This window comes from Colossoma macropomum, unplaced genomic scaffold, assembly GCF_904425465.1.
Source record: "Colossoma macropomum unplaced genomic scaffold, Colossoma_macropomum, whole genome shotgun sequence".
Taxonomy (NCBI): domain Eukaryota; kingdom Metazoa; phylum Chordata; class Actinopteri; order Characiformes; family Serrasalmidae; genus Colossoma; species Colossoma macropomum.
In genome coordinates this window covers 9,418,352-9,434,598 of record NW_023494799.1, presented here as the reverse complement: position 1 = coordinate 9,434,598, position 16,247 = coordinate 9,418,352, and the positions used below count along the sequence as shown (strand labels likewise).

General features: G+C 38.7%; 1 protein-coding gene across 1 annotated transcript in view; it reads left to right on the top strand.

The window, feature by feature from the left end:
* polrmt (polymerase (RNA) mitochondrial (DNA directed)) overlaps positions 1-16,247 on the top strand; it is an 88,616-nt gene that overhangs the window by 25,874 nt on the left and 46,495 nt on the right. The window contains exons 7-12 of the mRNA XM_036586469.1: positions 2,529-2,696; positions 3,683-3,853; positions 4,903-5,142; positions 10,908-11,699; positions 13,691-13,813; positions 14,300-14,422. Coding sequence (XP_036442362.1) covers positions 2,529-2,696; positions 3,683-3,853; positions 4,903-5,142; positions 10,908-11,699; positions 13,691-13,813; positions 14,300-14,422 — 1,617 coding nt within the window. The remainder of the gene's footprint in view (positions 1-2,528; positions 2,697-3,682; positions 3,854-4,902; positions 5,143-10,907; positions 11,700-13,690; positions 13,814-14,299; positions 14,423-16,247) is intronic.

Sequence of the window (16,247 nt, the reverse complement as noted above, 5' to 3'; positions counted from 1 at the left end):
GCAGCTGCATGGCTTCACACCACTGCCTCACTTTACTAGGCTTTTTTCCATGGTAGCCTCATTCAAATGTAGGAAAACACTGTTAGGAAAACTGCTCCTTCTGTGGAAGCTGCTGTACGGAATACTGAAGGCACAAACTGATGAAACAGATGTCCTTATTTCTTTAAATGTATTGGCTCAAATATGACCAGTCCGAATGCATTTTGGATGCTAGGAAGATTTTGCAGAGTCCAACCAATCATTACATCCTATATTATTTTGGGTCCTTCCGCTTTAACTACTGAAATACGAAAAGTGCCGAAGTACTGAACTGAACTGAACTGATATTCTTACTACCAGGGACTAGCCACAAATTTGTATTCACTATGTACTGATTTGTTCACAGCATTTGACAGACACTCTTACCCACGTAGACAAAGGTAGTGTTAGGAGTCTTGCCCAAGGACTCTTATTGGCACAGTGTAGGGTGCTTGCCCATTAGTGGGCAAATAGACAGCCATAGACAGCGATAACTAGCTAGAAGAGTTTGGGCCCAGGTGTGCAGGGTGCTTGGCAATCCAGCACCCAGAGTTTAACAAGTTGGCCTAGACATAGATTCTCATTACCAGATCACATCTAGCCTCACAAGACTAAGACTCACTTGTCGGCATTGGTTAGCTGCTTCAAGTTTGGTAGGTTGTTAGCTTTATTTAAGCTAGTTAAGCTTCTTCTTCACTGTATATGTCAAGCACTGCCTTCGCCTAAGAGCTAATAGAGTTTTGAAGTCGCTTAGCCAAAAACTCTCATTCCTTTGAGACCCATGAGTTTTCTTACATGATTTGCAGCAAAGTCTTTGATCTAAATGTGTCTTTAAACTGTCCGAGTAACCTCAGATGTTTGTTTGAAATTTTTTAGTCTGGAATTATACTCTGAGACAACGGCCATTACTGCAGGTTCCGTAATGCTCTCTGCAGTGGCATTTACTTGGTCTGCTTCTTCTGCTCGTGGTCTCAGATTGGAGAGGTCAGGGGGTCCCTGGTGGCCCTGCAGCATTTACACCAGCGCTGAAAAGAATACTAATGCCTTCTAATGTGTCACCTTTGGACACTGAGGCCAGCCTATCAGCGCTGTGTCATCTGCTCGCTCTGCTGGGCTCAGGGAGAGAACAACCCCCTGATGAACGGCTAACCCACTTTCACTCAGATAGCCGCTCACGATGTGTACCTCTCCAAATCTATCACTGTCGGACTGATGAGAGCTTTAGAATATAATGTTCTATGGTCTTTATCGTTTTTGTTATATCCAGACCATTTGTCATATCATAGAATTTGAAAATGCTAGCTGCACTTTATGTTGTGTGGGTATTTCATAATGAAGGGGCCAACAGAAATGGGCCAGAATGACATGAATTTAAATTTAAATCACTTTATGTAATGAGAACTTTAATGTACATTAAAGTTTTTTTTTATAGGAGAAGAAAAAAAAACACTTTCTGCAACTATTTCGAGGTTTCGTTATGACTGCAGTGTTGTACAACTCTTGGTGAATGTGACTTGCATCCATTCCTGCACAATTTTGAGAAATATGTCATGTAATATATTGACAGATGCAGATAAAAATTATGGTGGTACCTTATTTAGATGTACTCCTATAGAGTATCTACAAATACTGAAATTGTTGACAAACTAACTGTTAAAACAGTTAATTATCAACAGTGTTAGAATTAGAACCAAGATACTTTTAGGATTAGTTTTTGCTTCGAGGTCAGGCTTAGGATCGTAGTATGTGTTTGCGGCATTCAGGCCAAAATCATAAAGAAAACAACGTTTTTACTATATTTATCATATTTATTTTAATGAAGGGGATGCCAGTGACAAGTTTTTCACCCTTTCAGTCAGAGAAAAGAAGCCAGTCTGTTTAGATAAGCAGGTACCTACTTTTCTTGCTTAAGCTTTTAGCTTGTTGTCCGCCTCATCAGACGAGTCATTTCTTTTGTTCATTTTCATTCTCTCCACTGTAATGTTGATTTGAAGAATGAAGAATGTTACTACTATTATATGGCTACCATAAGATACTGGACATCCTAACAGTAACGTTAGCTGCCTGCCTTCCCCTGTAATTTTTCAGATTCCTTGCTTTTTTCAAGACACATCATCAGAAGAAAGTTTTCTTAGTTTTTAACCCAGAATGACTCACTCTAGAGACTACTGCGACAATGCTATTGGATACAAGTAAGCTCGTTTACAGCAGTTGTAACGATTACATTGTTTTATTTTGGCCTGAGTGTCTCTGTAAGTTTAATTATTATTTGAATGCCAGTTAAAGACAAGGTGAGCATCTACAGTGGGCCATCAAATTAGTCTAATCAAAGTGACCTTCGTAATTTGTCTCGATTACAATTATCATTATGTATCCATTGTTTGAATCCATCTTGGCTGTTACTGTTGACTGAAAGTGTTGTTTTCAGTGAGAAACTGCAGCAGAAAGTTTTGGTATGCAGCATCTGTTCAGTCCATTGAAAACATTCTCTGTTCTCTGATGCTTTCCAGAGGAAACTGTTAGCAGAGCAACGCGCCCACTGGCAAAAAAATCTGCTCCAGGCTCTGAGAGACAGCAAACTGATTTTAGGCAAAAGCAAACTGAGGAACTGGAAGACAGACATCTACCCGTTCCTGTGCATCCTTCGCGATGAGGATTACGTCAACATCATGCTGCAGGTACATAAACGCGTCACTTGTCCCTGTGTCAACTTGAACGACTGCTCTGACGTACACTGCTTGTACGAAGTTTAGAATAACTATTTAAAAGTTTGGAATCAGTGTTTTTAGTAGTATAAAATCATAATTGGGTAATTAGCTTAAAATATTTTTTTCATTTTGTTAACATAGTTGTAATGTGGGAAAAAAATCCCATCCATTGTCCTGCAAACCTGTTCACACATAGCGTGTCTAGTGAAGTAGCACATTAAAATGTTAAGCCTGTTAAATTATGCTGCAACCCGAGGAGCTGTAGCATTAATGTGCATATTTATTATTGTGTCACTTATTTTTAGTTACTTACAGTAGCTCAGAATTATGTGAAGGCTTAAACAAAAGCACCACATTTTTCTCAGTGGTGATAATTTAGCTCTTGGTGAACAGTACCTCAGTTTGATCAGTTTATCAGAACATTGCAATATGTTTTACTGTAACAGCTCTTCACATTTACAGACCACATGTTAGCCCACTCATCGATTATTGGTCGATTAATTCACATGAATCCAATGTCACAATATCTGTTCTTTGCAGCCCTAATTCTGATGCACTTATTGGTGATATAATAGTGCTTGATGGCTGGATCTTCACCTAGAAGATCAAAGAGTACACTAAATTGTTGTTGGCATGAGTTACGTTGGCAAGTGTTACCAAACACAGAGAACAGCACCCTCAAATATGGTTAAATCCTCTTGCTATCTGTCTTCAGCCTGTGCCAAAAACTGTAAAACTGGTCATCAGATGTATTTCGATCATCATTATTATTATCTTTGGTACTCGGCAGGTGGCTAATGGAATAAGCCCAGCTTTGGTTTTCTAGTGCTGGATTTCTTGTTGTGTATAAAGGAAAAATACCAGCCACAAGTAAAAGGGCCCAGGTCAAAACAGTGCTCAGACATTTAATTTTTTATTTATTATGTTTTTTTTATTGCTTTGATGTTGCTGTTCAGGGTTTGGCCAACCTGCCGCCCAGCGGAGACTCTCTGCTCAACATGGCGAAGGAGCTGGGCACCAGAGTCCACAACAACCTCTGCATCCAGCAGAAGAGCCACAGCCAGATGGTCGAGAAACTGGCCTGCATCTACAATTCATACGCTGAGCTACTTGCAAAAGACACAAAGGTACATAGCTCGCCTTCTGCAGATAGAATACATAATCAGCCCCTTGATTAATCTTATTAATCACGATTTTTGTTGTAAAATATTTATACTAGATGGTAATTAAAGAAGGCTTTAGAGAGTTAATATAAATGATTTCTGGAATCCTTACCAGAGTCAGTTGAGCAGTCATGAAAAGAATATCTTTGTTTGAAGAATTGCAATGACAGTGTGCTTAAGTTTAAAAGTTTGGAATTAATGTTTTCGATAATATAAAACTAGTGTGGTTGCAGATGTATTAAATGGTTCAAACAAAGGCTGAAAGTATTGATGAATGAAAATGGGCTTACCTGAAAAATAACAAGCAGTGGTGTTCACTTCTCACACAGGGTTTAGTACTACCTAGGCGAGCTCTACTTAAACAAGGACATTTGAAGCTTGTAAGAGACATTCACGTGGCATATTCTTTCATTTGTGTGTTGCAGTTTTAAAGTCTTTAGTAGAGCCTCTGAATATTGTTGGAGTAGCCTGTTAACTGTAAGCCGTCTCCAAGTTTTTTTTTATGTTTCACTTCATACATACACAATTTGTAACAGCAAAAATTCCATTTTACATGAAAATTGTAACTTCAAACATGCTTTCACAAGATCCTGCTCGCATGAGTTTCATTTTGTTTTGTGAAAAAAAGCAATTTGAGTGCTAATAGTGCCCCCTTGAAGAGAATCTTCAGACTGTTAAACACGGCTTAATTCTGACCTGTGGGTATTCTGATTGAAGCTGTAATCATGACAGCTTTAGATGTTTCTAAAAGAACCATGAAAGCTGTACACCATCAAGAATGAAAATGAGCATCTAAAAGGCTCATAATAAATTCTTGCAAATAGATTATTACAGTGTATTATCTTCTTTTTAACTTCTTAAAGTCTACATTCTATAAGTTGTATATTATATTTTAAATGACAACAATTATTAACGATTGACAATATGACAAGTGCTACCATACTTGTGAATGGTAGTGTACATACAAAGCTTTGGATTCAATCCTGTCATTTTCATTTCCTGTGCCGTCACAGTCAAGCAGCGTCTTGCCGCGGGAACAGTGGAGTAGGCTGGAGGCGGAGAGAAGCGCTGGCCCCTCCCTGCTGACTGATGACACATCCTGGACACACGTGTTGATCATTCAGCTGGGCAGCTTCCTGGTGGATCTGCTGGTGCGTGAACTGAAAATCCAAAACAACATTCTGAACCCGGCTCAGGAGAAGAAACTCATCCCTGCGCTCTATCACATGTACACCTTCCGCAGCAATCGACAGGTAGGCTTGGAAGCCCATCCAATCAGAATTGATCACTTGCTTGCTTTGTAAAAACAATAAAAGAAAGAAATGATTATCCCAGTTATGACAACTAGAAGCAACCTGATAGAGTGCATTCTGTAAGTCACTGGACAGCGTGTGAGATAGTCATCCTCATTTCAGAGAGCCATAAGTAATCCATAAATGTTTGACCAGTGTTTTCGGTTAAAAAGTAAATTTGACTTTGGTAAACATTTGGTTTTTGAATAGGTGGGTTTTTCATTAAACTTGATTACCATTTTTGAACTGTATGCATGAGAGCGCAGGAGCACAGGTTGTTATGGTGGCCTAGTTAGTGATGCACAACTTCTTCTGTTGATAAAGGGGTATCGCAGAGATTAAGCCATCCTAAATGTAGTTTACAACATTGTGGCAACTAGGATATTAAGCTACATGACACAGTACTAAGAGGTTATAACTATGACACTGCACTATTACACGCTGCAAGCTACCAGCTTTGTTGATCGTTATCTAAACTGTGCATGTGAACTTCAAGCTAGCGCCGTGGCCTCGCTGTATATGTACAGTATGTTACTATCTGTTACATCAGGCTGTCAATAGAGCCTAATTTCACTCAATAGAGCCTAAAGCCTTGTTTATATAAAATGCAGCGCTGTGCTTGAAGTTTTTGTGGGCTGTATCCGTGATTATAAGTTTGTCAGATCACGATTTGTCACCAACTAGTAACAGTTGGTTATCATTAAAAGAATTTGCCAGGATTCGCGTCCCTACTCGGATGCACAGCCCATGATACATATCATGTACCATAGATCCTGCAGCCCATCCTATAACATAACTTATTGCATGTCAGTTCACCTGCATGTGAGACAACAGACTCAAGATGCTATTGTTAAGCTAGATCATGAAAAACTGAGTGGAAAATCATCTGATTACTTATATAAAAAGTGCTTTAATTCTTATATGGCTTGCCCATTATAGATAGTAAATACCCTTGAATGAGCTGGAGTAAAGAGATAAAAAGAAGCAAAATTGCATCAATTACTTACAGATTGAACTGTAATTAAATCTGTGATGAGGCACATCCAGTGTTATTGTTTTTGTTGCCTGCTTCTTTCCAAAAAATCTTTGGCTTGAATAAAAGTCTAAAAAAAAAAGTCTAAGAAGCATAATGATAATGGAATCATGTTAGTATCAGCAAATATTTGAATAAAAAAAAAAAGCATCAGACAGATGTTTAGATTTGACCGATATTTCAGACCAATGCTTGATGTATTTGTTATATATATATAAATCATATATTTGATGACATATTTGTTGTGCTCCAAAATAGGTCCACTGCGCTAAATTTTTTTTTTTTTTACTGCATTTGTAACCCTCTACAAGTTAATTGTTACATTCCTCTGTAATGCCAATCTAGGTAGAAATAGTCCCAATTAATACTTTTTTTATGTGTTCTGGATTCAGTACTAACAGACATTTACATGAAAAATATTGGAAATCAGCTTCAGCCCACAGTTCAGTGCATTCTCATAAAAATTGGCCAAAAAATTGGAGAATGGAGAACGAAAAAATCAGCATATCAATTGACCATACAGAATTCTTCTTCATTCTACTTCTGCATTCTGCTTCATATTAGCTTTCCAGCTCGCAGCCACATATATTTGTATGAATTATGGAACCATTTTTCCCGCTAGAGCGGACAGAGACGGCGGAGGAGACTGATTGCACTGAAACTAATCCCTTTTTTTTACTGTCCTCTTAATTGGCTGGGTGATTTACTGCCCAAGGATCATGTGTAGAAATGTGTGACTGTGGGTGTGTGGGTGTGTGTGTGTGGGTGTGTGTGTGTGTGTGTGGAGGCTAATGGGAATATAGCCAGCCAGAGGTTTCATATTGCCCACTTTAGGGGCTGCAGTCCAGTGCTGTGGCCACTAGGGTTGCTGTAAACATGATGTGCTCACGTTGATAGAGATTTGTCCTTTTATTTAAAAAGAAGGATTTTTTTAATTTTTATTTATTTATTTATTTATTTTTCTAACCCTGCATCTGATATCACCTTTACTTGAAAGCTATCACAAACATGGCTAGCTACCGTCAACATTAGCATGTGCATTTTACTCAGCGTTTAGCCTTTAGCGAGGAACACAATACATACACATTACAATGAGGAGCATTGGTATTCTATCAAGTATGATAACTAATGCCGATGCATTGTTTGAACACCAAGGCTTACAACTAAATTCAGCGTGTTTGTCATGTGCCACTCTCCTCTCACCATTCCAGCTCTAGTATCATTAGTAGTTTGTGCAGCAACATGAACAGTCATCACTTTTCCTCATTCAAGTTTTGTTCAGAATGTTGTGAGAATGTTGACTTGTGAACCCAGTAACCTAAATCGAATCAAATCTTAGCATGTATCATTACACCTCTACTAGTCTCGCACGCCAGACTTTTGCCTATCGTTATAGAGTCTGCTGCATTTTATTCCTTAATGTGTCCAAGAACTGCGTATGTTGACAGCAAAGGACCACTTCACTGGCAAAATAACCAAATATGGAGCTACAACCAATAAAAACCTGCACATAACTTGTAATGCACGTTGACAAACTGGCGGGGATGTATCATTTAAAAGATACTGAATGCTTCAAAGTACACTCTTGAAAAACTTTTAAAGATGTTATGCAGTGAAATAGACAGTCCAGTGACTGTATCTCACTCCAAAAGGCTCAGTCTCAGAGCAGGGCAGCTACTTGCAAGTTTTTTTTCCTGCTGGACTGATAAAACTCACAGTGCCAGATTCTGATTGTGAGAAGCTTATCAGACAGGAACAGACAAAATTGCAATAGTTGTGGCCAGCTTAAAGTGATGTCAGACACTTTCTTTATGCTTGGACAGAGCATCTGAGGCCGAGACTCCACCCTTTCTAACCTTACCTGTATTAGGCCTAATTGAAATTATTTGAGTTTATTGCAGTTATTTAAGCTGATTGCAATTATTTATCTTTCACACGTTTTCATTGCTAAAAACAGAATATAAATGGCTGTGTTTTTATTGAGGAATGTTGAAAACTCATGTAAATAAAAACAACAAAAAATGCATTTTCTGAGACACAGCATGGGTCTTACAAAAACAGCTAAACTGCTATAACACATTTAGAGGGCAGCGGTGAGTGATGTTTGCTTTTTTGAGCTTAGATTATCAGTCAGTCAATCAATCTTTATTTAAACTCGGGGGAACATTGAGGATGAACCTCATTTACAATGTTGCCGAGTTAATACAGAGCAAGGGATTGATAATGTGTAAGAACATATTAAATAATAAAAGTAATTTAATAAATAAAAAAAGACTCATATCAGGTAAGTATAAAAAAAGTGAAAAATTAATAATATAAATACAAAAAAATACAATAAAAAATCTGAAACAATAATTAAAACATAGCTAAAATGTAAAGGTTAATAAAATCAAAATAAAATAAGAGGAGAATAAGATCATAAAGTAAAATGACTAAAATAATAAAATAATCACAATTAAAATAAGAATAAGCATATGAATAATAGTAAATAAACTGATGAATAAATAATAAAATAATGAAAATAAAAATCAGGTAAAACAGTTGCAGGCAGAGTGGAGGTGGTTAGAGAGTAAAGGCTTAAAATGACAGTGAAATGAGTGACACCAGTGAGCTGAGGTGTAGGGTTTCCTGTAGTGAGTTCCAGCTCGCTGGTGCACTGTAACTAAAAGCAGATTTTCCCAGTTCAGTAAAAACCCTTGGTACCTGGCATTTGGGAGCTACTTATCAACCGCGGGAAAGCAAGATTGCTAATCAACCAATTTTGCCACTTTAGGCTTGTATGTTAAAACAATTTAATTGTCTTTCAAATAAGACGAAATGTTAATTGCAATTTTTTATGGCAGGTAATCATCAGCGTAACATTCACAGTCATGACAAACATACCATGGATGATGTCAAACAGAAAATACAGAAGTGGGTGTCGTAAGGGGAAACGTATTGATGTAACTGTTAATTAGATTGTTTATTATAATGTACGTCAGCGCTAATGTTAGTCATGTGTTTTTTTTCCTGAAATTTGGATTTCAATCTTGTTATAAATCACTTGGTGCTTTGTTAGGGGTGTGATTAATTAGAGGTAGCCCAGAGCCTCAGTATGACTTAATAAGGCCCTGAACCTGTCAGTCAAACCTGTGGGGTTTTGAGCCTGGTATGGAACCCTGCTCTCTCTGCTGGGCCTGCAGATGGTCCAAGCAGTAGGGAACAGCTATTTACTTGGCTTGTTTCACACTGACGTGTTGCAGGTCACGCTAATGCTGCTCAGGTGATTAGGTCAAAAATCAGAGACTCTCCACTGTTTGGTTGATTTTTCTGAATGGAAAGTAATCATTATAACTGGATACTTAGATCAGATTTTTAGCTGTATCTCATTTGCTGCTTCTTTTGGCTCTTCCTTGAGTGCTCTCTGCTGATTTTTGACAACCCTTATGACAGCATTTTATAGGAGTACCCTTACTTCTCTTGTTTCACATCTAAAAATCAAAAAACGGGATGAAAAGATAAATGATAAGGGCTCTTTTGGAAGCTCTGAAAAAACTCTTATCTTTTAATGTGCTGAAACTTGGAAAACAGCGTTTCCTTTATTGCCACTCGAGCAACACTTCATCACATTTCAAGAAGACATTTTCAGGACACCTGCTGTACACTGAAGTCTTACTGAATGTAAGACCTGATAATTTACCTCATTTTGATCATAGCATGTATAATGGCTGCATGATATGGACATAATGTCCATGTTTGCTAAAGTTGCTGGATATTGGTTATAAATTGTGATTAAAATAGTACGCCTCTGATTGGGAGTAACTTTTTTTCATTATTTGCTGTATAAACAGATATCGACCTAAGAAAAAAGAAATCTAACTTAAAACATTCTTTGCGGTAATACATATTTGTATGACAATAGCCATGACAGTTTCACACACAGCTCTGGAAGTGAGAATAATGGTTAATGGTGTTTTGATTGCATCACCGTGCGCCAGTGGGTGGGGAAAAATAATATTACCATATATAATATGATGTTTTACCTCTTGCTCAGACCACCCCAACGCCCAGCAAGCTCGGAGACTCCTTTGCAAATATGTTATGATACTGAACACACATACATTATAAATTCCAAATCATCGGTGGTTAAGGTTAGAGTGGTTTTGAGCTCTGCACATGTGAACACACACAGTAATTGGCTATATAGCAGAGTGGTTAAGTCACTTTCTCTACATGCAAGAGACTGGGGATCGAGGCCACCTCAAGGGATGCTAGACAAAGATCCTAATGCTACATTCCTACATATAATTACATCATTGTGTAATCTAATTTGACCTGTTGTGTCATTTCAACCCTTAACAATCTGTTCATTGCAGAAACTCATATGGTGATAGCGATGAATCGTGCAACCTTAGCATGTGTAGTAGGAACAGATCCCTTGCCCTGAGCCCCTCCGTGTATTCGCTGCCCTTTTAGCTTTATGGAGTAGCTGTTGTGGCTGTCACTTATAATTAATTTCATACTGTATTTCTCATTTTCAGCTAATTCAGTTTTGCTTAGCCATGGTACTAAACAGATGCATCCCACAGAGCAGCAGCAGTGATTAATATTGGCTTGTCATAGTGTATAGGGGTTTTATATGAGGTTAATGGAAATCTTAACATCTACTAGCGCTTGCTTAATCTGTTTCTCCTCCTCATTTTTTCACGTCTAGATTGGTTTTATCAAGCCGCACCCAATCTTGACGCAAATCCAGTCTGAAGCCATGGAGACCAAGCTGACCTTTGACTCCTACGTAATGCCCATGCTGTGTCCACCCGTGCCCTGGACATCACCAAAGAGCGGTGCTTACCTGCTGACGCCCACCAAGCTGATGCGCACAGTGGAGGGAGCCATCCAGCACCAGCACCTACTGGAGAAGTGCCGGAATGAGGACCTCCACGCCGTGCTGGACTCCCTCAACCAGCTGAGCAGCTGTGCCTGGAAGATCAACAAGCCCCTCCTAGACATCATCATCTCCATCTTCAACGACAAGGGCAGCGAGAAGCTGGACGTCCCGCCGCCCGTGTCGGAGGCCCCTGAGATCCCTCGGTTTAATCCTCATGACCCATCCTACACACCTCAGGAGAAGGCCCACATGAAGCGGGAGGTGTTAAAGGCCAAGAAGAAGTTTGGAGAGATGCACAGCCTGCGTATGGATGCACTCTACAAGCTGTCCATTGCCAACCATGTGAGGGACGAGGTCTTCTGGTTCCCTCACAACATGGACTTCAGGGGCCGCACGTACCCCTGCCCACCATACTTCAACCACTTGGGCAGTGACGTGACAAGAGCCATCCTGCTGTTCGCTGAGGGCAAGCCTCTGGGTCCTAAAGGCCTGGATTGGCTGAAGATCCACCTGGTGAACCTCACAGGTCTGAAGAAGCGCAGTTCGCTGGCTGGCAGGCTGGAATATGCCAACAGCATCATGGAGGACATCCTTGACTCAGCAGACCATCCTCTCACTGTGGGTGACCTCTCTAAAATAATATATCCTAATACATTAACAGCAAGCATTAGTCCGTAATGATGACTATGAAAACATGTTGTCGTGCCTACTTTAAAGGGCTCATATCCTACATATTTCTTCATTTTTTGGCCACTGAAGTGTCATTTTTGTTAGTTTATGTACCAAAAACAGTCATAATTAATTTTTACATGAACATTTTCAACTTTCCTTTATAGAATTAAACCATCTGTTTTTGCTACTACGCTTTTAAGACTGATAAGTGTAATTGAGCTCTTTTTTTATGGGCTCTTTTCTTATGTCCTTAAATGTGCCTTGTTCCAGGCTGAAACACTCCTCATAACTTCCGTGTAAATGGGCGGAGCTGATCTGTTGTAGACTGAATAAATGCCGTTGGCTGTGTAAAAGTATTTAAAACTTTAAGTGATGGCAACAGCAGAGGGAGAGGAGCTAAAAAGGCATAGTAGTTAGATCAACTGAATAATAGTTGATAGAAATAGCGATGCACCGAAAATTTGTAGCTGAAACCGAATTTCAGGGCACAGCCGAAAAATGAAAGAAAAGGTTCTTTTATATATAATTTGCTGTTTTATTTAAGTTAGCATCAGTGCTGACAAGGCTTCAAAGGCAATAATCCCCATGTTGGGAAAGAGAACTGAGAGAACTAGAGGTGTAATTTAATATAAACAGCTTGCTAAGTAATATTTAATATTGAAACAGGCTGTTTTTGCAACTTAGTTTCTATGCATAGACTGTATGCATGTACATTTTGAATTAGTAGAGTTTACATCCTGTGTCAGACTTTTTCAGTACCATTTAAAAAGCACTCTACTGCTTATTTGCTCTTTTATTTATACTTTGAATGAGCATCCCGATGCTGACTATACTTCAGTTGTAATTGTAAACAGCTTGCTAAATAATATTTAATATTAAATAGTGCAGAATTATAAAAATATAATGCATCATGATTTCCCAAAGTTAACTAAAGCTGAATGCCAGAGCGACTTCGCTGTAACGTCAGAAAATGGCCAGTTTTTAATATGTGAAGCAGTCTGGAGTAGGAGTGTGCAATATGACAATATTTTACTGTTATCGTGATAAACAATATCCTTTTCTGAGCACATTGTGGATATCATCAGTACCTAAAGACCATTGAACAACTGCATGTGTCTGGAAAAAGAGCATAATTAGTCTTGTTTAATTGAATTTAGTGCAGCGGAGTATTTGAAACATTGAATAAAAATTATTGTAGCCATTGTGTTTTTAGATGTGGCACTACTAGTGCATTGTGTCTCTGTGTCAAAATCTTGTGATACATATCGCATATCATGAAAATATCTTTCAGTACCTTGATATGGTAGTTTTGCTGTTTCAACCACTCTAATCTGAAGTTTCTCAGACATTGGATGCGATTAGCACGCAAGTGTTTACCAGTTAGAGAAGAAACAGCCATTCATTAAGTTTCTCAGTTTTATTAGTGATTTTCATGAAATAATTTAATTAAATCAGTTGATGATTAAAAGCATGTTAAAGACCATATACAGTGCAGCTGCAGTGAACCGTCACAGTTTGAAGGCTTGTGTACTGATGAGTGCAGGAGAGCAAAATGGAACACACAGCAATAGTTATCATTTTCATTACTATTCAAATGATTTATTAAGTGTAAGATTTTGACAGTTCATTGTAGACATTTTAATCTTTTGCTGTTTCCTACCAAATTTTCAGTGGCATTTTGGTACGTCCCTAGAAGTAATTGTTGGTTGCAGCCCTAAATATAGTCCTGTCCTTTCTGTAATGTATATAGAGCATTTAGGCCAATGTAACTGTGGGAAGTAGACTACATGTGAAGATGGGAATTCATTCATTTTCATGTCAGTCCAAAGAGGAATGCACCATATCCTGGATTTCCTGTAATTTGCAGTATATGCTCTCATATCGCTTGCAATTTCGATTCCCCGGTGTGAAAGAGCTGTCATGCGTTTGTGTTTCAGGGGAGGAAGTGGTGGATGAATGCTGATGAGCCCTGGCAGACTCTTGCCTGCTGTATGGAAATAGCAAATGCCTCCAGATCACCTGACCACACCAAGTTCATCTCCCATTTCCCTGTACATCAGGTGCTGAATGTTGGCCTTTTATGTCTGTGCATGTGTGAGAGAGAGGGAGAGAGAGAGAGAGAGAGAGGTCAATAAGGTCTTTTTGCAGAAGATTTTTGAAAGCTTTCTCCAATTAAAACACTAAGGCTGACCTTGTCTCCACCTCACAGCCACACTTTGTCTCACTTTAATTTGTATTTGACACCCCATTAAAACTTGATAGTGTTGCTCCCTTGCCTTGGTTTCCATTACTGAGTACAGCTGCTGCACAGCGTAAAGACAGCACTCACACTTGGGTGTAATTGATTGTTTTTGTATGCTTTGTATATCTCTTCAGTCTGATTGCCATCAGAGATGCGCTTATTTAAACGAAACTGACTATTAAATTAGATATTAGTCAATAGCGTGTGTCCTTTGGTTAGTCATTGTTTATCAGTTATTAGATCAGATTTTCATTCTCCTTTTTCTTTTTATTATTCTTTTTATCTCTCTCTCTCTCTGACTCAGGATGGCTCTTGCAATGGCCTGCAGCACTATGCAGCCCTGGGCCGTGATGTGATTGGAGCCACGTCAGTGAACCTGATGCCCTGTGAATTACCCCAGGACGTCTACAGCGCTGTAGCCCAGCAGGTCAGTGAGCACAGGCCATCAGGGGGCACCAGAGTTGCGTTTTGCCCCCTGGGACCATCAGCGCGTCCACTTACGTCAAGGCTCAACTCAGGCCGAAGATAAGGCCCGTAGGGTATCCGACCCCTTTTGCAGCTTTGCAGCCTCATTCAGCCATCACTTTTAATGAGAGCGAGAGATACAGAGACTTAAGGTTCATCCCCACCTAAGAAGTCAGAGCAAGAGTGAGACACTAAGCTGAAGCCTCCTGTTCAGAGAAGGCTGCATAGTTTAAATGGCTCGCCTATCGATTTCACTTCTGCAGGGAGCACTAAAAGTGTGCAGATCCTAAATAAAACCTCGTCCTGTTCTTGCCAGAAACATCAAGTTGCTCTCGCTGTACGAGCAGAGAACATTGCAAACTTTTTTGTGAGGTCTGAGTCTTATGGGAAAAGTGCTGAGTAAGAGTTTAGACTAAATGCGAACTCATTTTGTCTGGAATTTTGGGGATTTTGGCAGCAGATCTGCTACGTCAGCTCCAAAAAAGTCGGGACCGTATGTGAAATGCTAATAAAAACAGAAAGCAGTGATTAGCATTTCTGTAGTTTCTCTGTAATTCTGTAACAGTAATTTAAATCTTTAACCTGTAATAAATTGAAAACAGAACAAAAACACAATATTGTAATATTATAACCTAATCCAGAGGATTACTGTGTTAAAGTAATGTTATCTGATTACTTTGTGTTAATTTTGGATTACTTGTCTTTTAATCAAAGGTGTTTAATTAAATAAAGAAAAGGGAAAATTATTTCAGTAAGACCTTTAACAAGAATTTAACAACACATCAAACACAAAAACTGTGCTGTGTTATGAAATAGAATGATATATAGATGACTAAGTACTGTGCCACACAGAAACACTCACTGATCTCACATTTAGCACAGCAGCCAAACTTAATATATGAAAATATTTACAATATAACGATGACAGATTACAAATTTGTGTAACAGTATAATATGTTTGAGTTGAAAATTAAGAAAAAAAATAAAAACATTGGCACACAAACTAAAAGCTCTGAGACTAAAACGCAGGGGAACAAGCAATCGATGTAGAATTGTTTTTCATGCCAAAGTCGGAAGATCAATCTGGTAGAGATCTTCTTTTGAGATGCTTCCTCTGCATAAAAAAAACACAAATAGAGGCCATTCTAAAAACTCTGACTGGTTATCATGCGTGTTCAATCATCTAAAAGGCTGTACTGACTCATAAAGTTTCATGTTGGTGAGTCGTGATCTGACTTTGATGTTTTTCATGCCGTTTTCTGACACTCCCTAATCAGCTCTTAGTGGCTTCAGTCCACAAAAATCCTACAAGTTCAAATAGACATTAAAATAAGCATTAAGTGGGAGCTGATCGTCTTAGTTACAAATTATGATCATTTACACATTTTGTAAATTAACATTTTGCATACATCATTCTAAACTACTGAAGAAACAAATGATACAAGCGAAAACGAAACTAACTTTTGCCGCTCGGGAGACTTAATTCGCTCTCTGTTTGCGTTTCAGACTGTTAGTTAAAAACCTGTCAGGATAAAGTTTTCAGAATTTTGATTTATAATCAGTCAAACTAGAATTTTATGAAGCAACAAACAAGAATAAAGTCTGATCAGAAACTGGTGGTGTGGAAAAAAGGGTAAACACCTGATCCAGATTATCTTCAGGAAAACAGCACAGATCTCAGTTCTGCCAGTAAAAATAAAATACCCAACCCTGGCCATACAACTGCCTTTGTTGTCTATATTTTGCGCTGCATGATGCATCTCAGGTTTTCAATGGGAGACAGGTCT